Source organism: Spinacia oleracea, chromosome 1 (genome assembly GCF_020520425.1).
Source record: "Spinacia oleracea cultivar Varoflay chromosome 1, BTI_SOV_V1, whole genome shotgun sequence".
NCBI classification, from domain to species: Eukaryota; Viridiplantae; Streptophyta; class Magnoliopsida; order Caryophyllales; family Amaranthaceae; genus Spinacia; species Spinacia oleracea.
The window spans coordinates 7506841-7530417 of record NC_079487.1 but is presented as its reverse complement, the minus strand read 5'-3'; the positions used below and the strand labels follow the sequence as shown (position 1 = coordinate 7530417).

The 23577-nt window shown below is 30.1% G+C and overlaps 3 protein-coding genes across 3 annotated transcripts; 1 reads left to right on the top strand and 2 right to left on the bottom strand.

Moving 5' to 3' along the window:
* The first annotated feature begins 4450 nt into the window (after positions 1-4450).
* LOC130465709 (uncharacterized) lies at positions 4451-5107 on the top strand. The gene is made up of 2 exons (XM_056834573.1): positions 4451-4608; positions 4700-5107. The coding sequence occupies exons 1-2, from the start codon at positions 4489-4491 to the stop codon at positions 5003-5005; spliced, it is 426 nt and encodes a 141-aa protein (XP_056690551.1). The 5' UTR covers positions 4451-4488; the 3' UTR covers positions 5006-5107.
* Positions 5108-6885: 1778 nt separating this feature from the next.
* LOC130465708 (uncharacterized) lies at positions 6886-8619 on the bottom strand. The gene is made up of 2 exons (XM_056834572.1): positions 8301-8619; positions 6886-7504 (listed from the first exon to the last, which is right to left on the bottom strand). The coding sequence occupies exons 1-2, from the start codon at positions 8508-8510 to the stop codon at positions 6986-6988; spliced, it is 729 nt and encodes a 242-aa protein (XP_056690550.1). The 5' UTR covers positions 8511-8619; the 3' UTR covers positions 6886-6985.
* Positions 8620-14253: 5634 nt separating this feature from the next.
* LOC110780870 (uncharacterized) lies at positions 14254-21267 on the bottom strand. Its single transcript, XM_056831435.1, has 8 exons — positions 19774-21267; positions 19605-19686; positions 19474-19521; positions 18513-18735; positions 17095-17552; positions 16180-16781; positions 14476-15017; positions 14254-14356 (listed from the first exon to the last, which is right to left on the bottom strand). The coding sequence occupies exons 4-8, from the start codon at positions 18719-18721 to the stop codon at positions 14254-14256; spliced, it is 1914 nt and encodes a 637-aa protein (XP_056687413.1). The 5' UTR covers positions 18722-18735; positions 19474-19521; positions 19605-19686; positions 19774-21267.
* Between the last annotated feature and the right edge of the window lie 2310 nt (positions 21268-23577).

Here is a 23577-nt window from a genome sequence, read left to right as displayed (position 1 = left end):
TTCATCCTCCTCCTCGATTTCAACCTCCTGCCCGTTTTGATAACCATTATCAAAGCGATCTTCATCCTCCTTCTCGATTTCAACCTTCTGCGCAATTTGATAACCCTAATCAAAGGGCTTTTACAACATTGAAGCAAGTAACTACTGAAACAAGTTCTGGAACAAAGGAAAACACATCTGAAACAAGTTCTGCAACAACAGGAGAAACACCATCAGCTTATTTTTCAGGTTTTAAAATTAATTTAATGAATATAATTAACTAAGCGGCTAAAAAACTAAACAAATTGGTTAAATAATTGCTTTGAAAGAATCACTAACTGGTAAAAATGGTTAACTAATTGGATAATAAACTAAATAATATATAAAGGAACTTTTAATTTAAATAAATTACTGATTTCTTTAAGAACTTAACTAATTAATATCAATACTAAACTAATTTTTTTTAAAGCTACTTTTCAAATTTCATTTTTCACTAAGTTAACCATTACCATCATTTAGGTAACCTTTTCCACCAAATAGTTAACTTTTTGAAGCAACTAGTTAACCTTTTCCACCAAATAGTTTACTTTTTGAAGCAATTAGTTAACTTTTATCATCAATTAGTTAACTTTTATCATCAATTAGTTAACTTGTACCATCAATTAGTTAAGTTGTTCCCTTAATTAGTTAACTTGTACCATCAATTAGTTAAGTTGTTCCCTTAATTAGTTAACTTTTATCATCAATTAGTTAACTTGTTCTCTCAATTAGTTCAATTGGTTAACTAATTTCCTGAATTATGTAACTAATTAGTTTCTTTTGTTAATTATTACTTTTGTTCATTTTACAGGTTCAAAAGATATTTGGAACGATTTAACAGAGGATGATATTAGAGGACCTTTGACTGGATATACTGGCACTGTAGATGAACTACATGAACTTTATGACAAACATTCAATACTTCTTGGATTTTCAATAAGAAAAAACACATTAAGGAGAGATCAAAAAACGGGAGAGATAAAGGAAAGATACTTTTGTTGTTCAAAGGAAGGAAAGAGAAAGGAAAACACAAAGAACACAAAGAAAGAAGAAGCAACTGTATCAAGTGAGAGCAAACAGAAAGAGCAGTCAAAGAACGCAAGGCAGCAAAACCTTACTAGAACAGGGTGCAACGCATCTATACGATTGAAGTTACAAAAGGATGGAAAGTTTATAGTCTTTCATCATGTTATAGAACACAATCATGCCTTAACAATAGAGTCACTGCAAAACTTTGAAAGGTACAAAACAAAATACAAGTAATTAGTTAACCATTAAATATATTTAGTTAGGCTTTGACATTAATTACTTAAGCGTTTAAATAATTTTGTTTTAATAATAAACTAGATAAAACAGTTACTTACCTTTTTCCATCAATTACTTAACTTTTTTCATAAATTAGTTAACCTTTTCCATGCATTAGTTAACTTTTTAAAACATTTAGTTAATGTTTTTCATCAATTAGTTTACTTTTTACCTCAATTACTTACTTCCTAAAACCATAAATTAACTTTTTCATCAATTAGTTAACTTTTTCAATCAATTAGTTACATTTTTGCATGAATTAGGTAACTTTTATTTTAATAATATATTAGTTATTTACCTTTTACAACAAATAGTTAACTTTTTGCATATATTAGTTAACTTTTTGCATATATTAGTTAACTTTTTACAACAATTAGTTAACGTTTTGCATCATTTCCAGATCACAAAGAAAAATTGATGAAGAAAAGGGAAAAGTAATTGAAGGACTCACACTATCAGGAATAACACAAGCAGATTCCTATAGATATATGTGTAATGAAGCTGGCGACGCAAGGGTCGTTGGACACACATTAGTTGACCACATGAATTTCACAAGTAGATTGAAAATGAAAAGACTAGAAGGAAAAGATACACAAGCAGTTGTGAACATGTTAATTAAGAGAGGAGAAGAAGATCCAAACTTTTATTTTCGAGTAAAGGTGAACGAGGCAAACCAAGTAATAAGCATGTTTTGGAGGGATGGAATGATGCAAGAAGATTATGACATATATGGTGATGTCTGTGTCTTTGACACAACTTTCAGAACAAACAAATACAATTTAGTTTGTGCGCCATTTGTAGGTGTCAACAACCATTGGAGTAATGTGATGTTTGGTTGTGCTTTTATTGTTGATGAGAAGACACACACTTTTGTGTGGCTATTGGAAACATTTCTGGACTCTATGGGAGGCAAAGCACCTATAACTATCTTTACAGATCAAGATCAAGCAATGGCAAATGCTATTGAACAAGTAAGAGTGTATTAACTATTTGGGTTTTATAGTTAACTAATTGCAAAATTGTTAACTATTTGCTACTGGTCTTTAACTAATGAGTTGAAAAGTTTAACTAAATTGATATCCATTCATCAGTTACTTTTTCCATCAATTAGTTATCCTATTACATACATTAGTTAACTTTTTGAATCAATTAGTTAACTTTTGCAATGAATTAGATAAGTTTTTGCATGAACTAGTTAACTTTTGTTTTAATAATATATTAGTTACCTTTTTGCATGAATTAGTTAACTTTTTGCATGAATTAGTTAACTTTTTGCATCATTTTCAGATTCCTAACTAATACAGAATTCTGTTCTGACTTAACTATATAGTTTAAATTCTTAACTAATACATCATTCATCAAAAAAATTGCAGGTATTTCCTAATACAAGACATAGATTATGCTTATGGCACTTACAAAAGAATGCTGTGTCAAGATTTGGAGACTTAAAAGCTGACAATACATTCAAAGACACATTCAAGAAGTGCTTATATCATTGTTACAATGAAGAAGAATTTGAAACCACTTGGTTTGACATGATTACTAAGTATAACCTTCAAGATCATGATTGGTTTACAAATCTCTATACAATAAAAGAAAAATGGTGTACAGCTTTGAACAAAGATTTTTTCTCAGCTGGAATATTGTCTTCACAAAGGTAAATGCTTAAATAAAAGAAGTCCACTAATTTTTTAATGCTAAACTAATTGCTCAGAATAATTCACTAATTGCTATGAATACTTCACTAATTACTATGAATACTTCACTAATTGCTTTGAATACTTCACAGTGTTTAACTAATTGTTTCATCTACTTAACTAATTCCTTTGCCTGCTTAACTAATTAATCAGAAAGATTAACTAATTAAACAAAATGTTTAACTAAATGTTTCACCTTCTTAACTAGTTCCTTTGTTTGCTTAACTAATTCCTGTACCTGCTTAACTAATTAAATAAAATGTTTAACTAATTCAATCTTGTTACACAGGAGTGAGAGCACTAACAATGCTATTGGATTTAAAGGGAACAAATCAACTTCACTAACAGAATTCTTTCACATTTTTGGAGCAACAGTGGATCGTTGGAGATATCAAGAAGATCAAAATGAATATAATTGTGGAAATGCTTTGCCTAAATCTGATTTTCCAATGGTCGGAATGATAAAACATGCGGCAAATGTTTACACACTTACATTGTTTAGAGATTTTGAAAAAGAATTCAAGTATGCAATGGGTTGCATCTCAAATGTCAACTACATCAATGGAAATTTCTTTGGTTACAAAGTGCAACATGAATCTTGGCCTGAACATACTGCCCATTATGTAGCATTTGATCCAACAACAAATTCCATTAAATGCACTTGTAGGAACTTCGAAGAATCAGGTTAGTTAATGCTCTTAACTAATTGCATTTTTACATACACTATCAATTAGTGAACTTTTTCAATCAATTAGTGAACTTTTTCTATCAATTAGTTAGCTTTTTCCATGAATTAGTTATACTATTAAGTTACCTAGTTTTGTATTCACTTCAGTTAGTTTGTTGTACAATTAGTTAACTTTATTCATCAATTAGTTTACTTGTACCATCTATTAATTAATTTTTTCATCAATTAGTTAACTTTTTCTAACAATTAGTGAACTTTTACTATCAATTAGTTAGCCTTTTCCATGAATTAGTTATACTATTAACGTACCTAGTTTTGTATTCACTTCAGTTAGTTTGTTGTACAATTAGTTAACTTTATTCATCAATTAGTTTACTTGTACCATCTACTAATTAATTTTTTCATCACTTAGTTAACTTTTTCTATCAATTAGTGAACTTTTTCTATCTATTAGTTAGCCTTTTCCATGAATTAGTTATACTATTAAGGTACCTAGTTTTGTATTCACTTCTGTTAGTTTGTTGTACAATTAGTTAACTTTATTCATCAATTAGTTAACTTTTTCTAACAATTAGTGAACTTTTACTATCAATTAGTTAACTTTTTTCATCAATTAGTTAACTTTTTTCATCAATTAGTTAATATTTGGATGTCACAATATTTGGATGGCTATGTTTCCATGCAATACGAGTTCTACATATACATTCTATTGTCAACATTCCAGAGCAATACATTTCAAAAAGGTGGACAAAGTTTGCAAAAAGTGAAGTATGGAAGAGAATGGAACATAGAGAAGATAATGGAACAAAAAAGAGAAAAATTACTCCATGGCGTTATGAGATGGCAAGAAATTTGTACAACTTGGTTATTAAATGTCAAGGGAGTGATGCAGCTAAAAAGGTTTTTAATAACTATTATTTAACTAATACATAACAATAAATACTAAATACTTCAAGAGTCTAACTAGTTTGCTTTAAATCTTAACTAATAGGTGCTTAAAGAGGCTTATGCTCATGCTAACGAAAGCATAAATAAGGTTCTAGAAAAAGAAAAAGCAGCAGAAAAGGAGGCAGCACAAAAGGCACAAGACGATGTTGAAGCACAACAAACCACAATCAACATAGCACCGTCTACATCATCATCATCATCAAATGCACCACAAATAATAGTTGAAAATCCACCACTAGTGAAGACAAAAGGAAGAAGTAAAAGAAAAAAAGGATTCTTTGAGATAAGGACATCGTCAACAGCACCTACAGAATTTGGAACTTTTACACCAAAAGAACAACTTTTTTAGTGACATTGGATTGAATTTAGTGTTTATCAAATTAGTTAACTTGTACCAGCAATTAGTTAACTTGTTCCCTCAATTAGTTAACTTCTTCCCTCAATTATTTAATATTGTTAACCTTACAATACATTAGTTAACCTTTTCCATCAATTAGTTAACTTTTTTCAGCAATTAATTAGTTTACCTTTTGCATCCATTAAGCTTTTAACAATAATTAGTTAACTTTTTCCATCTATTAGTTAACTTGTCCCATCAATTAGTTATCTTTTTCATCAATTAGTTATTGTTTTAACTTTTTAACAACTTTTTCTATCAAGTAATTAATCAATTTAGGTAACTTTTTACTGCAATTAGTTAACTTTTTACTACAATTAGTTAACTTTTTACAGCAATAAGTTAACTTTTTATAGCAATTAGTTAACTTCTTCCCTCAATTATTTAATATTTTTAACCTTACAATGCATTAGTTAACCTTTTCCATCAATTAGTTAACTTTTTTCAGCAATTAGTTAACTTTTTCTATCAATTAGTTAACTTTTTCCATCAATTAGTTACCTTTCTATAAAAATTATTTAACTTGTTCCCTCAATTAGTTAACTTTTTTCATCAATTAGTTATCTTGTTCCCTCAATTAGTTAACTAATTGATTTCATTTTCAAAAGTCAAGTTACTGTAATTATTGTTGACGTCGCAATATGTAGGATGACTATGTTTAACTAATATTGTTAACCTAAAATTAGTTAACTTTTTGCATCAATTAGTTGAACTTACCACTCTTTAGTTAACCTTTACCATCAATTAGTTAACCTTTTCCACCAAATAGTTAACTTTTTGCAGCAATTAGTTAACTATTTTCATTAATAAGTTTTAACTAATTGAATTTGATATTTCACTAATTGAATTTAATGCTTAACTAATATATTGAATTAGATTGACTGACTTATGAAATATACCAAGTAAATAATTCAAAATAAGCTCCCTCAATTAGTTAACGTTTTCCCTCAAATAGTTACCTTTTGTAAAAATTAGTTAACTTTTATCATCAATTAGTTACCTTTTTCTAAAAATTAGTTAACTTTTATCATCAATAAGTTAACTTGTACCATCTATTAATTAACTTGTTCCCTCAATTAGTTAACTTTTTCATCAATTAGTTAAATTTTTCCATCAATTAGTTAACTTTTTCCCTCAATTAGTTTATAGTATTATTAGTTAACTTTTGCTATCAATTAGTTAACTTTTTCTATCAATTAGTGAACTTTTTCTATCAATTAGTTACCCTTTTCCATGAATTAGTTATTCTATTAAGGTACCTAGTTTTGTATTCACTTCAGTTAGTTTGTTGTATGATTAGTTAACTTTTTCTATCAATTAGTGAACTTTTTCTATGAATTAGTTAGCCTTTTCCATGAATTAGTTATTCTATTAAGGTACCTAGTTTTGTATGCACTTCAGTTAGTTTGTTGTACAATTAGTTAACATTTTTCATCAATTAGTTAACTTGTACCATCAATTAGTTAACTTGTTCCCTTAATAAGTTAACAAATTGATTTTATTTTCAAAAGTTAAGTTACTATAATTATTCTTGATGTCACAATATGCAGGATGATTATGTTTAACTAATATTGTTAACCTAAAAGTAGTTAACTTTTTGCATCAATTAGTTAACCTTTACAATCTATAAGTTAACCTTTTCCATCAATTAGTTAACTTTTTGCATCAATTAGTTAACTAACTGAATTTGATATTTAACTAATTGAATTTAATACTTATGAAATATATCAAGTAAATAATTCAAAATAAGCTCCTACTAAATATATATATACCAAAAGAGATACTTGCCCAAAATATTCAAAGATTAAATTTCTGTTTTAAAGCACCTATTCTCAAAATATATCAACTAAACAAAGCAGTTAATAAAAATATTCACATATAAATTGTTTACTAAATAACAACTAAAAACAACCTGATAGCTAAGTTTACTGATTAACTGGAAGGTGGCTTATGATGAATAACTTTTGGTCTCTTTTGTTTCGGTGCAACAGTAGCTTTGTTTTGATCCATATCAGAGAATGGCACTGCTTCTACTGTTGGCACTGCTTCAGCTGCTACCACTGGTTCGTTGTTCTTGGCAATTCGCCTTGATGACTTGTATGTTCTCAAAGGAGCATTGTCATTTCCTTCTGGCTTCTCTTGGGCTGCTGCTTTTCTTTTTGCAATTGTTTCTAACCTTTTCCTTGTAGTTTCAGCCTTTTTTAAATCAGCCTGCTGTTTCAACTTTACAGCCTCTTCTTCTTCTAGCTTCTTCTTTGCTTCTGCTTCTTTTCTCTGTCTTTCTTCTTCTTCTTTCTTTTTCTTTCGGCGATCACGAACAGCATGGGAAATACCAACTTTAATCATGTTGAATGATTCCAGTTCCTCCAGCACATCAGCCCGAATTTCATTCATATCAGAAAGGACTAAGGTTGAACAAATCTTAGCCCGTAACATTGTCCTTGTACCGCGCTGAAATAAAAACATAATATATAAGATAATGTATGTGTACTAAATACTGATTGTATGAAACAAAAAATAGGTTTATTAATAGATTAAAAAAGTTAACTAGTTGCTGTAAAAAGTTCACTAATAAATTTAAAAGTTAACTAATTGCTGTTAAAAGTTAACTAATTGCTATAAAAAGTTAACTAATTGCAGTAAAAAGTTAACTAATTGTTGTAAAAAGTTAACTAATTGCTGTAAAAAGTTCACTAATTGCTATAAAAAGTTAACTAATTGCTGTAAAAAGTTAACTTATTGCAGTAAAAAGTTAACTAATTGCTGTTAATAGTTAACTAATTGCTATAAAAAGTTAACTAATTGCAGTAAAAAGTTAACTAATTGTTGTAAAAAGTTAACTAATTGCTGTAAAAAGTTAACTAATTGCTGTATAAAAGTTAACTAATTGTAGTAAAAAGTTAACTAATTGCAGTAAAAAGTTACCTAAATTGATAAAATACTTGATAGAAAAAGTTGTTAAAAAGTTAAAACAATAACTAATTGATGAAAAGATAACTAATTGTTGGGAGAAGTTAACTAATAGATGGAAAAAGTTAACTAATTATTGTTAAAAGCTTAATGGATGCAAAAGGTAAACTAATTAATGTAAAAAGTAAACTAACTGAAAAAAGGTTAACTATTTGAAGTAATAAGTTAACTAATTGAAGAAAAAAGGTTACCTAATTCATGAAATACTTAATTTGAAACTATTGAAACTAGAAAAGATAAACTAATTGCTTGAAAATCTTAACTGAAGTAGACTTACATAGGAAAGGTCCATGGGAATATTTTTGCCATTAAAGTACTGCATTGCTGTCATCAAAAAAATTCCGCAATCTACATGATCAGGGTTATCTGATCTCCCAGCAAAGTCCAGAATTGACATTTCAAAATTTAAGCAATCAGCAGCAGCCGCATGGCCAATCTCTAGCAGAAACTGTGCAAATCCTTCAATAAGCAATGACACCATTGCCATATAATCATCATGAATCTTCTTACTCCAAATTATGTTGTCAACATAGACAAGACTTCTCTGATTTATGTTGACAATCAACAGAGAGAGGTGTTCTTGGTAAATAATGGGAAAGAAAAACTGCAAATGAATCAAGGAAAAAAAGTAAGAAAAATCAAACTAAAATATATAAAAACTTAACTATTTCATATCACAAATTAACTATTACATATAAAGGCATAACTACCAAAATACCAACTTACCATTCCCACATTTTTCAGATTGAATTTGTGGTCATTGATTTGCACCCAATATTTCCAACTATTGATAAGTTCATCAATAATTTGATTTAGAGATTCAGCTGACTTCGTCTTAAGAGCACCTTCAAGCTTCCTCTGGCATAAGCAAAAAACCAAATTTAATTAGAAAACAGTATAAACAAATTAACTAAACTGAATACAAAACTAGGTACTTTCATGTGTAACTAATTGATGGAAAAGGATAACTAATTCATGGAAAAAGTTAACTAGTTGATAGAAATAGTTAACTATTTGATTGCAAAAGTTAACTAATTGATAGCAAAAGTTAACTAATTGATAGAAAAAGTTAACTAATTGTACAACAAACTAACTGAAATAAATACGAAACTAGGTACCTTAATAGTATAACTAATTCATGGAAAATGCTAACTAATTGATTGAAAAAGTTCACTAATTGATAAAAAAAGTTCACCAATTGATAGAAAAGGTTAACTAATTGATAGAAAAAGTTCACTAATTGATAGAAAAGGTCAACTAAATGTACAACAAACTACCTGAAATGAATACAAACCTAGGTACCTTAATCTATATAATATACTAAAAGAGAGGAAATCAATGTGGTGATGACAAATGTCACTCATTGATTCGCCTCTCTTAAATATTAAAAAAAAAAATGTCAAAGATATAATTATTTCAAAGATCTAATACGTCAAATATCTAATTATTAGTTACACTAAATATGTCAAAGAATATTTAAATATTAAAACATTCTATGTATATGCTGATATCATATGTTTACACAATTAGGAATTCTAACAAAGCTATAAAAAAACTAAATACTCCGTAATTACTTTATAGATTACAAAATATATTGAGTTATATTTATATCGGTTCTATATATGTAAATGCTACATTATAATTGATGATGGAACAAGTTTGGATTTTAGATTGGGTGGACGACAAATATAAACGTAGATGATTAAGTAATGTTGACTAAGGCCCCGTTTAGTTTACTTTATTTCTCATGATCTGATTTGAATTTATTTTTTCCGATCTGATCTGATCTGAATTTATTTAATGTTGTATATATATAAGGGATGTTTGGTGTATATACACTACATAATTAAGTGATTTCCTTCCTTATTACTCACTAAACATCAAGGAAAAAGTGCATAAGCAATCTATATATCTATATAATATACTAAAAGAGAGGAAATAAATGTGGTGATGACAAATGTCACTCATTGATTCGCTTCTCTTATAATATTAAAAAAAAAATATTAAAAATAAATATGTCAAATATCTAATTATTTCAAATATCTAATACGTCAAATATCTAATTATGTAATAAGTTATTAGTTACACTAAATATGTCAAAGAATATTTAAATAATAAAACATTCTATGTATATGCTGATATCATATGTTTACACAATTAGGAATTCTAACAAAGCTATAAAAAAAACTAAATACGGAGTAATTACTTTATAGATTACAAAATATATTGAGTTATATTTATATCGGTTCTATATATGTAAATGCTACATTATAATTGATGATGGAACAAGTTTGGATTTTAGATTGGGTGGACGACAAATATAAACGTAGATGATTAAATAATGTTGACTAAGGCCCCGTTTAGTTTACTTTATTTCTCATGATCTGATCTGAATTTATTTTTTCCGATCTGATCTGATCTGAATTTATTTAATGTTGTACATATATAAGGGATGTTTGGTGTATATACACTACATAATTAAGAGATTTCCTTCCTTATTACTCACTAAACATCAAGGAAAAAGTGCATAAGCAATCTATATATCTATATAATATATTAAAAGAGAGGAAATAAATGTGGTGATGACAAATGTCACTCATTGATTCGCTTCTCTTATAATATTAAAAAAAACTATTAAAAATAAATATGTCAAATATCTAATTATTTCAAATATCTAATACGTCAAATATCTAATTATGTAATAAGTTATTAGTTACACTAAATATGTCAAAGAATATTTAAATAATAAAACATTCTATGTATATGCTGATATCATATGTTTACACAATTAGGAATTCTAACAAAGCTATAAAAAAAACTAAATACGGAGTAATTACTTTATAGATTACAAAATATATTGAGTTATATTTATATCGGTTCTATATATGTAAATGCTACATTATAATTGAAGATGGAACAAGTTTGGATTTTAGATTGGGTGGACGACAAATATAAACGTAGATGATTAAATAATGTTGACTAAGACCCCGTTTAGTTCACTTTATTTCTCATGATCTAATCTGAATTTATTTTTTCTGATCCGATCTCATCTAATATGTGAATTTATCTGATTTTTCATAATTAAGATCTATATCTACTCTATTAAAACACATGACGCTCGATGTAAAGCTTACACGTGTCACTATCAAGTGTTTATAATTTACATATATATCAAATAATTCTTTAAGGTAATCAATATCTTTTACAAATCCATGTTTTCATATGCGGAATATTTGGAAGCATATAATAATTCTATTACTTTGTCATACTTAACAAAAGTTTCCTAATATAATGATCTACGGAGTATTATTTTGTTAACCTTAAGTAATTATGATTTCAAACAAGTTTAAAATGACCAAATATAAATAAGAATGTATAATATCTTGTACGTAATATAACATTTTAAAAAATAGATTCGTCTTAAGAAATACAACTATTAAATGTGATATTATACAACATTGAATAATTATACATAGCTTACAAGAACAAGAAAAATATAATGTAACTTATATATTACGAAGTATAGAGTATTTAACTACGTACTACGTATTAAACAAGCAAGTTGATGCATTCACAACTAATACATCGTGCTCTCATTTTTTTTTCAAAAGTACGTCATAATTTTTGAAAATAATAATAATAAAAAAATATGGATACTACTTCGTATTCTATATCTTATAATATTATAACATTACTTAAATAATGCATTAAGATTCTATGAATAATATACTAATTTCTAAAAATCGTCTCATTTCTATAAACTATTGATTATGATGTATACCAAATAATATATAGTAATAAACACTTCATGAAAAATATCTTTTGAAATTTCTAAATAAAAAGTAAATTTTCTATATATTCTTTTAAAAAAATCAATTTCAAAAGTAACATATGAGTATGGTAATAAAAAATAAAAAACATTTTAACATTACAAGAAAAATTGATAGCATTTTGAACATATTTAAATATTCAGTTCTACAAATAATAATACTGGTGAAATTAAAACATTTAACATTACTAAAATACAGAGTATACTTATAACATTACCGATTTATCTATAAAACGAAATATATCTTATCGAGTATATGAAATTGGTACGTGCTTCCTCAAACTATGAAAAATATGACCAAAATCAAATTCTACAATTGGTAGACTATGGTTATATATAGTCATATATGATATATGCATTATAGTCATGAAGTCCAATTTAGTTTGAGATGTTAGTATTTTTGGAAATGGACACAATTGTATAATTACTTCTATTTTTTCATCTACTATAACCTAGGGTCCATACTCACTCTCACTCAATGGAATAAAAAATATCTATGTTTCTTTCTACCTACCTTCACAATATAAAATATTGAGAACCACATTTCAACAATTATAGTAAAATTATGTGTCATGATATGTGAACGCTTTGAATTGGGATGGATGGAATAGTATAAGAATTATTTTTAAACAACGAATTAATATCAATAAATATATGCTAAAAAAATATAAGGATTAGTATAGAATTAAAAGGTGGTGTTTAAGATGAATCATGGACTATATTTGATATAAAATTACTTAAATAACACTCTCCGCATTAAGGCTTTGTTAAGTTATTGTTAATAATATTTTTTAACTGTAGAATAATAGATTAATGTCACGAATGCAATATCATTTATGTATAAAATTTTGTACGAAATTAACTTTTTGATACGTAAATCGTGCGTCTCGCCTCGGTGGATTATAGGGATAAAAATGTATATGTCAAGCGATGATGGATTTTAGGGGGTACTGCGTTCTATTCACCTGATTTTCACTTATTTTTTATGAACTTATCTTATCTGAACTTACCTAAACTTATTAGAACTTATCACAACTTATTTTAGTTATAAATTCTACTTAGTCAACCCTTATTTTTCCAAAACATATCTTATTTGAAATTATATGAACTTATGTGAACTTATCTGGACTTATTTTTTAAATAAGGTGAACAAAACAAAGCCTTAGTCTGGAACCGCCTGCCTATATTATCTTTCATCTTATTAATTATGAATATATCTACATCTTTTCACTACTAACTTGCATATTATATATTCTGTTTATTTACTCAATAACTCGAATCAGACAACCGGATTAAATAAGAGAAAAGAACAGTGTTTTAAAATTCAAAACTCTCCTACCAAACAAAATAAATTTGCTTGATTTAGGGGTGAGTTTGAGCCGGGTGTGGATATCTGGATGGTGAAGGAGCGGGGATGACTTTTGTTTAGTACCCCGCTAGGCAGTGGTTGGGGTTGGGATGGGAATGAGTTCCATATACTATCGTTGGGTAGTGAGGATGGAGATGACATTTTAAAGTTGGCATGGAAATGGAGGGACCATCTTCCACATGCTCCCCACTTCGGAGTAATCCTTACCTGAATAAAGTAGATGGTGTATGTAGGTGTTAATTGATCGGATAATTGGTAGATGGTATATCCAGTATTAGATGGTAAGATTATCAAAGTAAAGGTAAGTGAAAATACTTTATGTTTGACATGGTGATGAATGGGGTTCAAAATAATCTTTGTATGGAATAGGAGGGTCTCCCACAAAATTTCGTCAAATGTGATAGATTTGGTTTTAATTAGAAGAATATCTATAAGATTTATTTAGAAGACAATTGTATATAATTATAGTTTAGATTTCATGCAAAATTAATATTTAGATCATAAACTGTGCATCGCACGGGTACTATACTAGTAGAATAACTAATTCATGGGAAACTAATTGATAGAAAAACTTCACTAATTGATAGAAAAAGTTAACTAATTGATAGAAAAAGTTCACTAATTGATAGAAAAAGTTCACTACTTGATAGAAAAAGTTAACTAATTGATAGCAAAAATTAACTAATAATACCACAAACTAATTGAAATGAATACAAAAGTAGTTACTTTACAGTGTAGGTAATTGATGGAAAAACTTAACTAATTGTTTGAAAAGGTTAACTAATTGTCATAACAAGTTAACTAAATGATTTAAAAAGTTAAAAAGTTAACTACTTGATGGAAAATGTTAACTAATTGATGTAAAAAAATAATAATTGTGGTAAAAAGATAAGTAACTCATTATTTAAACGATACAACATAAAAAAGTAAAGGACATTAATAAAAAAAATTACGTAAAATAGAAACTAACCGTGTACTCAACACCAAAATAGAAATTGTTTTGTTCTTTATTCAACATGAACTGATTTTTGTTCAAGAGAATAGAATGTTGGATAAGATATATTCCTCAGGAATCAAACATTGCATTTCCTCCCTATTTATTTTGTGGAGCATCCCAAAAATAAAAACATCAGCCCTGTTACACAAAAATTAAAACAAATAAATAAGGAAAATATTAAATTATGTAAAAATCTCAACTAAATGACATATATAGTTAACTAATTCATCTCACAAGATAACTAATTGTTAACTTACCGTTGATCAAGTGCCTCATCATCCAAGAAACAAAAGTCAATTACTTCTTTTTCCAGTCTCCTCAGACGACCGAGGGTCTTCGGAAATCTCCCCATTAACTCAGATAAGCAGAAGACTTCTTTTGTAGCAGAACCAATGGGAAGACTGCTATAGAAACTCCTAGCTTCTCGTTCAGGTTCAGCATCTTGGGGAGCAACATTTCCAGAACCTTCAACATTTTTCTCAATTGGCCCCTTATCACCAGGTCCATTATCACCAGAACCCTTGTCAGCAGCACCAACATTCTCCTGAATTGGCCCCTTGTCAGCAGCACCATCAACAGCTTGAGAAGGAGCATTATCATCAACAACATTATTTTCGTTTCTCAAGTGTTCAGCATAGGCAACAATTGAGTCAATTATCTCCAAAAACACAGGATCACTGTATCCTGGACTGTCTGATAATTCTTGTCGCCGACTCTTTAACAAATTTATACGGTCCTTATGGAAACTGGACACAACATATAAATCGCGACAATATATTCTCATTGCCAATTGCAACTCCTTCACACACAAAAAAAGAAAAATATTAAGAAAAGAAAACAACAGCTAAATAGTTAACTAATTGAATTATCTAAACAATTATATAATTCATGGAAAAAGATAACTATTTGATGGAATACATTAACTAATTGTTGTATAAAGTTAACTAATTAAAGGAAAAGGTTAACTATTCGATGAAATAACTTAACTAATTGATGGAATGATGAAACTATTGGAAAAATTCATTAAAAAATAAGTTCACTTATAGAGAAAAATAGTTAACTAATTGATGAAATAAGATAACTAATTGCTGAAATAGGTTAACTAATTCATAAAACAAGTAACACTTGGTTAACTACTTAATGGAAAAAGTTGACTAATTGCTGTAAAAACTTAACTAATTTAAGCAAAAGGTTAACTATTGTGAGATAGGTTAACTAATTGAATAAAAAGGTTTACTAATTCATAAAAAAAGTTAACTAATTGATGGTACAAGTTAACTAATTGAATAAAAAGGTTTACTAATTCATAAAAAGGTTAACTAATTTATGGTACAGGTTAACTAATTGAATAAAAAGGTTTACTAATTCATAAAAAAGGTTAACTAATTGCAAAATAGGAACTCCTTCACACAAAAAAAAAGATAACTAATTGATGAAATACATTAACTAATTGCTGTATAACATTAACTAATTAAAGGAAAGGGTGAACTATTTGATGAAATAACTTAACTAATTGATGGAATGATGAAAGATTGGAAAAATTCATTAAAAAATAAGTTAACTAATTGATGAAATAAGATAACTAATTGCTGAAATAGGTTAACTAATTCATAAAACAAGTAACACTTGGTTAACTAATTAATGGAAAAAGTTGACTAATTGCTGTAAAAGGTTAACTAATTTAAGCAAAAGGTTAACTATTGTAATAGGTTAACTAATTGAATAAAAAGGTTTACTAATTCATAAAAAATGTTAACTAATTGATGGTACAAGTTAACTAATTGAATAAAAAGGTTTACTAATTCATAAAAAGGTTAACTAATTGATGGTACAGGTTAACTAATTGAATAAAAAGGTTTACTAATTCATAACAAAAGTTAACTAATTGACAAAATAGGTTAACTATTAAAAAGATTCATTAAATATGAACAAAAATAAATATGAACATTATCATGACTTACATCATCGCAGGTAGCTTGAATTTCAGCATCTGTTTGAGCACTTTCCGGAATTTGAAACTCAATAATCCTGCTTCGATCAGCTTGGGAATTACCCGGTGCACCTTTCGAAGCTTTAGCAGAAGCAGCAGGAGCACTAGAAGCAGCACGAGCAACAGAAGCAGAAGGAGCAGCAGAAGCTTCAGGAGCAGCAGAAGCTTCAGGAACCTCGAGTTTGATAGGGTTAAGACCCCCTAACAAATCAGCAAAAGTCTTAGACACGGGATAGCTGGTTATATCAACCAAAGCTACCCCAAAACCCATCTTTTCTTCGGAAACCAGACGTTCAGTCACTTGTTCATCATTCCAATGTTGAACAAGTGGGATTTCCTTAGGGGGGACTACACCCCGAAATAACGATCTTTGGAGATAAATTATCTCCAAAAATAGAACGCAGCCACCAACCTTGTCATTTTTGACACTCGCTCTCCACCTCTCGACAGCAAACCCAAGCTGGTTTAACACGTATTTACACCAATTTTGTTTCACAATCTGTGAAACATCCTCAACAGCCTTCAAAACCTTGATGTCTAACAACCGGTTAGACGTAGGAGCCAAAAATACACCTATAAAAACAATAAGATAATTACAGAAATCAATAAGATAATATGTTAACTAATTCATAAAAATAGTTCACTAATTAATGTAAAAAGTTAACTAAATGATGAAGAAAGTTAACTAAATGTAAAATAGGTTAACTGATTGATGAAAACAGTAACTAATGGATAAAAAAGGTAAACTAATTATTAAAATGAACTAATTAATGAAAAAAGAAGAATAATTAATAAAAAAAAGGTAAACTAATTAATGTAAATAGTGAACTATATACTTGCTGTTAAAGGTAAATAACTTGAGCATGATTAATTTAGAAATTTTTACCTAAAACATATACCACAAAGACACGTTTAAAATCATCTCCACATTCATCTGTTTTCAAAAAAGATTCCAACTCCGTCAAGGTGGGTGCCTGAACAGTTGGTTTCTTGTGGAACTTCTCATTCCATCTTTGAATCATTTCATGGTTGGCATCTCCTTCAACCCGCTTTCTTGGAGTCTCTTGAACATCAAAATCCTTGTTCCATGGCAAGCCAAAGACGTCATAGACATCATAATCATATAACTGAACATTTTGTGTTTCTCCAAACTGGAGCATATGACCAACACAATTAAAATGTTGAAGCAGCCATGGAACAAGGCGTGTTATGACTTCATGAAGTCGAACAATCAACAAACCACCAAAACCTATCTCTTTAATGGCTTTCACTTTGTTTTCATTCTTCTTTATAGAATTAAGAAGATTAATCAACGCCTCTGGTCTACAATTTAGTTTGTAACCCCTACACAAAACAAAAGAATTTAATTAATGAAAATATTTAACTAATTGCTTAAGAAGTTAACTAATTGAAGAAAAAGGTTAACTATTTAATGAAATAGGTTAACTAACTGCAAAAAACTTCACTATTCATGCAATAGGTTAACTAATTGATAAAATAGGTTAACTAATTAATGGAAAAAGTTAACTAATTGCAGTCAAAAGTTAACTAATTATTGAGTTAACTAATTGCAGTCAAAAGTTAACTAATTAATGTAAAAGGTTAACTAATTAGTGAAAAAGTTAACTAATTAGTGGAAAGATTCTTTTTAAAAAAAGGTTAACTAATTACTGAAAAATATTTAACTAATTGTGTTTAAAGGTTAACTAATTATTTTAATTACATAACTACTTCATATAGGTAAAATAATTTGTTTCAAAGCAAAAGTAATTAATTTAAAAATAAATAACAAATAGTCATACCTATCCAACTAATGAAACAGTGATAAATAACAGTTACAAAGATAGGTTAACTAATTGAAGAAAAAGGTTAACTATTTAATGAAATAGGTTAACTAACTGAAAAAAACTTCACTAATCATGCAATAGGTTAACTAATTGATGAAATAGGTTAACTAATTAATGGAAAAAGTTAACTATTTGCAGTCAAAAGTAAACTAATTATTGAGTTAACTAATTGCAGTCAAAAGTTAACTAATTAATGGAAAAGGTTAACTAATTAGTGGAAAAAGTTAACTAATTAGTGGAAAAAGTTAACTAATTAGTGGAAAGATTCTTTTTAAAAAAGGTTAACTAATTACTGAAAAATATTTAACTAATTGCAGTCAAAAGTTAACTAAATTATGCAAAAAGTTCACTAAATGTAAAATAAGTTATGATAATTGCAAAATCAATTTTTAAATAGTCATACCTATCCAACTAATTAAACAGTGATAAATAACAGTTACAAAGATAGGAGTTATACCTATCCAACTCTACAACTTCCCCGCCATCTTCCGTATATTCTACTTCAACTTTCGACTTCTTTGGCCCCCTTCCAATTTTCCTCTCATCTGCACTCAGCTTTGGACTACCTGGAATATCTTCAGTCGGCCTTGAACTGCCTTCAACATCTTGACTCGACTTCCCACCATCGTGATAATCAGATGCTTTGTTTGCATTTTTTGACCTCATTATGTGAACTGAAACTATAAATGAATGTAGTTCAATATATTGCAATGCGCAAATAAAAAGAAAGTGTAATGAACATAAGCAGTATAAATAGCAATAAAAACAAAACAATTTCATTGTGTAACTAATTGCTTTGAATGTTTCACTAACAGGTTAAAATAGTTAACTAATTGGATTATGCAATTAACTAATTGGTCAAAAAATGAACTAATTGCTCAAGAAAGTTTGAAATTAAATAAATTAACTAATTCGTTTAATACTTGATTTATGAATGTCAGAATATGACTAATTGCTTTGAAAGAATAACTAATTGGTAAAAATAATTAACTAATTGATTAAAAAACTAATTATTTATCAGCGAACTTTTAATTGAACAAATTGAACAAAAACACCAAAACAAACTTCAAATTATGAACAAATTGAACAAAAAGAAGGAAAAAGGACAAGAAGCTTCAAAAATATTGTCGAAAATGAAGAACAACCAAAAGTATCACAAATCACAATTACAAAACCCTAAATCACAACCAAAAACAGTAAGAAACAAAAACGAACTTCAAATGATAACAAAATTGAACAAAAAGAAGAAAAAATGACAACAAAACTTCAAAAATATGGTCGAAAATGAAGAACAACCGAAATTATCACAAATCACAATTACAAAACCCTAAATCAAAACCAAAAACAGTAAGAAACAAAACGAACATCAAATGATGACAAAATTGAACAAAAAGTAGATGAAAATAGAAAGAACTTACCGAAACTTGAAGTAAATCGGAAAATATCACAATCACACCTTCAAAACCCTAAATCGAACGAAAAAAAGAGGATAAATCAGTAAGAACTACACACGAACAAAGAAAAACAAGTGAAAATGCAAAAAACTTACAGAAATTGATGAAATCGAAGAGAAGATCAAAGAGTAGAAGCTTTCTCTCTCCTGAAATGGAAGAACTCGGCGGTTTCTCTCTCTAAAAGTGAACAGTGATTTGAAAATGGGCAAAAACGTGGGAAAGAAAACCTTTTATACTAAACCCGAAAAAATAACAGTTTTTTACCCGATTCGGATTTGACCCGCGTCCTGACCCGCGTCACGACCCGCGCTGCCACGTCACCCGTCTGACGCTGTCAGTCCGCCTTATTCAAGTTTTTGTAAACGTAAACAGTAGTTGGGCTAGTAAAAACAAAAAGGGAAACTCCTCCCCTCAATACCAATCAGACCCACGAAATTGTTTCTTCTTCGTCTTTTTCGCTGCTGTCCATCATCTTCATCACCGCCTGCATCATCATCTCCACCGTCAATCGATCTTCATCATCAATCCTCAAACATCAGCGACATCAGCCCATCATCTCCTTCGTCCATCAACATCATCGATCAATTGTGGCCATCCAATTCAAACTCGAACCTTTCCTCAGAAATTGCAGCCCTTGATTGAACCATGTACGGCGGCAGATCGAACATAAGAAAGAACCTCAACCACGAGCGCAACCACGTGACCTCATTAATTCCGTACCAATTTGAGCGATGAAACAGGTTCGGTCGAACTAATTAGGTGTTCGGTCGAACTTTTGTCGGTTTGGGCGAACTCCATTGAGGTTCTACCGAACCTCATACAATCAGAAACTCTAAATTTTCGGTTCGGTCGAACTCCGTTACGGGTTCGAACGAACCAATAATGCTCTGTTTTTTTCTCTGTTTTGGTTGCGTTTCTTATGTTGTTGTTGCGTGATTGGTGCTGCACTGCCCGCGATGGTGGTAGGTGGGCTGTGAGTTAAAGAGGGAGGACCAACACTATGGTTGGTGTTGCTGGGTTGCTGTGGCAGAGAAGGGGAGGGAGATGAGATGGAGTGTGGTGAATTTCTTTCTTTCTGGAAGGGAAAATAAAGTAGTCACTACACTGCTCAGTCTCTTCAAATCCGCCCAGAAATCTCCGGTTAAAATGCTCTTATTTTGCATCGGCCCGGAGAGAGGAAGCGATCCAACCCTTGAGCTTTTACTAGACTCTCTTTTTGCTTCTTCTTGCTAGCTTACCAGGCGCCGGGTCAACGATCTTGAGTTGGGGGCTGTGGAAACAAAGGGCGAGACACAACTGCTCGTCAAGAGCTTTTGGTATGAAATCGCTTATGCGAAGCTTAAGCATGTAAACAACGAACCATCTCGAAGGTCTCGGTTAGACCTGTTGGTGTACCGTATAAGTTTTACCAGATTCGGGAGTTGGGATTGAGCCTTCTTTTTAGCCTTCGAGAAGGTTCGTAGCCTTGCTAACGGTTTTCTTTACCTTTCTGGTGACTGATACCTGCCGCCGGGGACCCAAGCAAGACTCCATGAGCCACTTCAGCACAAGATCTTGAATGAGGATAGAGAAGGGTGTGGTGTAGGCTAAGGAGGGTGCACATAGGTGGAGGAGCATAGCTCATGTTTGTGTGTCTTGGACTCTTGGGCAGCAGTTGGGCCGAGGCCCACAAGCAACAAAGTCCACATTGTAATTCTTTACATTCATGCTCGTTGCTTTCTTGATTGTTGCAACTCAATCCCGTGCCATGATACTCTTACCTACATATATAAAACAAAAACGAGGGAGAATTACGAAATAAAAATAAAACGAAAATAAATAAATAAATAAATAAATAAATAAATAAATAAATAATAATAATAATAATAATAATAATAATAATAATAATAATAGAAATAGAAATAGAAAGTTAATAACTAAAACTAAAATAATTAAACTATAAAATTATCGAAATAAGAAAATAAATAAATTACGAAATTAAGACCTAAACACTAACAAAAATAACTAAAAATGCTAAACTAAGCTATAAATAATTAAAATAAGAAATTAAGGAAAATAAAGACTAAAAATACTAAAAATAGAATAAAACGACTCAAAAGATGCCTAAATCACTACCCTATGAGTGACATAAATGTCACTCATCAGCACATGAGATTTGAACGCCAAGCGGCTCCTTAAAATAAGTGCGCCCGACACGAATTCAAAGCCAAAAATCTCAACTTGGGAGAAGTTGCTCATCCCAAAGTATCCTAGATTTTGCATATAGAACTTGAACTTGAAAGTTTGAATCTTGAAATATTGAACTTGAACTTGAAATATTGAACTTGTACTTGAAATATTGAAGCTTAAGAGACTTGAATCTCAAAGATCGGGCCTTTTAATGTTGAAAAGGTTAGATCTTTGATGTGCTCTTATTTTGAAAGGATCCTAGTTTAGGGAAGTAGTCATGAGAAACCCTAAACATTGTGGGATCTTGAAATTTGAAAACTTGAACTTGTATATTGAAAAATGGAGTCTTGAATCTCAAAAGACTACACCTTTAAAAGCTAGAAAGGTATCATCTTTGATTACTCCATACTTGAAAGTGATTCTAGTTCAAAGAAGTGATTGCAAACAACTTTGAACATCCTTGAATCTTGAAAGTTAGCATTTTTGTATTTTGAAAAGTTTGGATTTTGAAAAGATGTGTGATTGTTGCAAGTGACATTTTTAGTAGTAAAAATGCCAACTTGCTAATCATTTTTTAAATAGGAAAATCAAAGAAACATGATTGAACATGGTGGGATTCGGAATTACCTATTTAGGTTTAGGCAAGAATTCCTTTTAGAGCTCCCAATTGCTTAGAACTTGAAGTTTGTATGTGTTTTTGAAGGATTTTTTGATTTGAATTTGAGGCGTAATTTTTGTATTACGACGTTGTATATTGAATCTGCCTCCCCTAAATGCTGGAAATTAGGGGGTTTTTATAGGAAAAATGGCTGCAAAACGCCATCCATTGCCAGCGCAGCACGCCAAACCAGCACCCAGCACTGGTGACGTGGCATGAGTTCTGCCAAAACAAGGACGCGGGCTCCGTCCTTGATTTGTCTTGTATTGATGTACCTTCGTACGAATAGTACGATACTTGGCGCGTAGTGTTTTCTTGGAGGTTAAGACTTTATTTTGCGTCTAAAAACAAGCCGTTTTGGGTTTTGAATTCTGGTTGTACGGGACGGTGGCCGGCTTGCTCGGTTTTGTGGGTTGGCGCCCGAATTTGACTTGCCTTATATGATTTTGAGTGGAAAAGGCTTAGTAAAACCAATGGAATAGCCTACTAGATGAGATTGTACTTGGATTTTGAAATTGTTTTTTGAAAATTGTATTTCGTACCGAGTTCCGGGAAGGGAACGGCCTCAGGAATCGAATTTTGGATTTTGTATTTTGGAGATGTTCTTAGCAATTGGGATTTCCGCACGGAGTTGCTCCAACCGCCTAGTAAGGATAATGGTATCGTCATCATCTCAGAGGGGAGACACAAAATTAGGTGTCTGTAGAGCGGGAAGGAGGTGTCCTTTGCTCATTGAAGACCTTCTGTTGTGTAGCATATTTAATTTGCAATCCGAGAAAAGACACAAGTTTGATCCAAAGGCCATCAAATTCTAGTTTATCGGGTATGGAGGTGAGAAATATGGTTAAAGATTATGGATCCTATGAGTCGAAAGGTTCTTAGGCATTGTGACTTTACCTTTGATGAAAAGTTCTTGTACAAGGATAATTTTGGTCGAAATTCCGTTGAGAAATAGGCTATTGGAGATGAATGAGAAATTGAGGAGCTTGATGTTGGTGTTAGAAAAGACGAAAGAACAGAATAAGACGTTGAGGGGCTACTTCAACACACATCGCCTCAACAAGTTATTCATGTTCCGGAAGATCCGCTTTCTAGTGAATCGGAACGGATGAGGATAATCACCTTGAGATGGATGAGGTTGTGACTCAAGAAGATTCAGTTACACCATCACTCTTAAGGAGGTCAACAAGGCTCACTAAACCACCAAACAAGTTTTCTCCATCCATGTAATATATATTCTT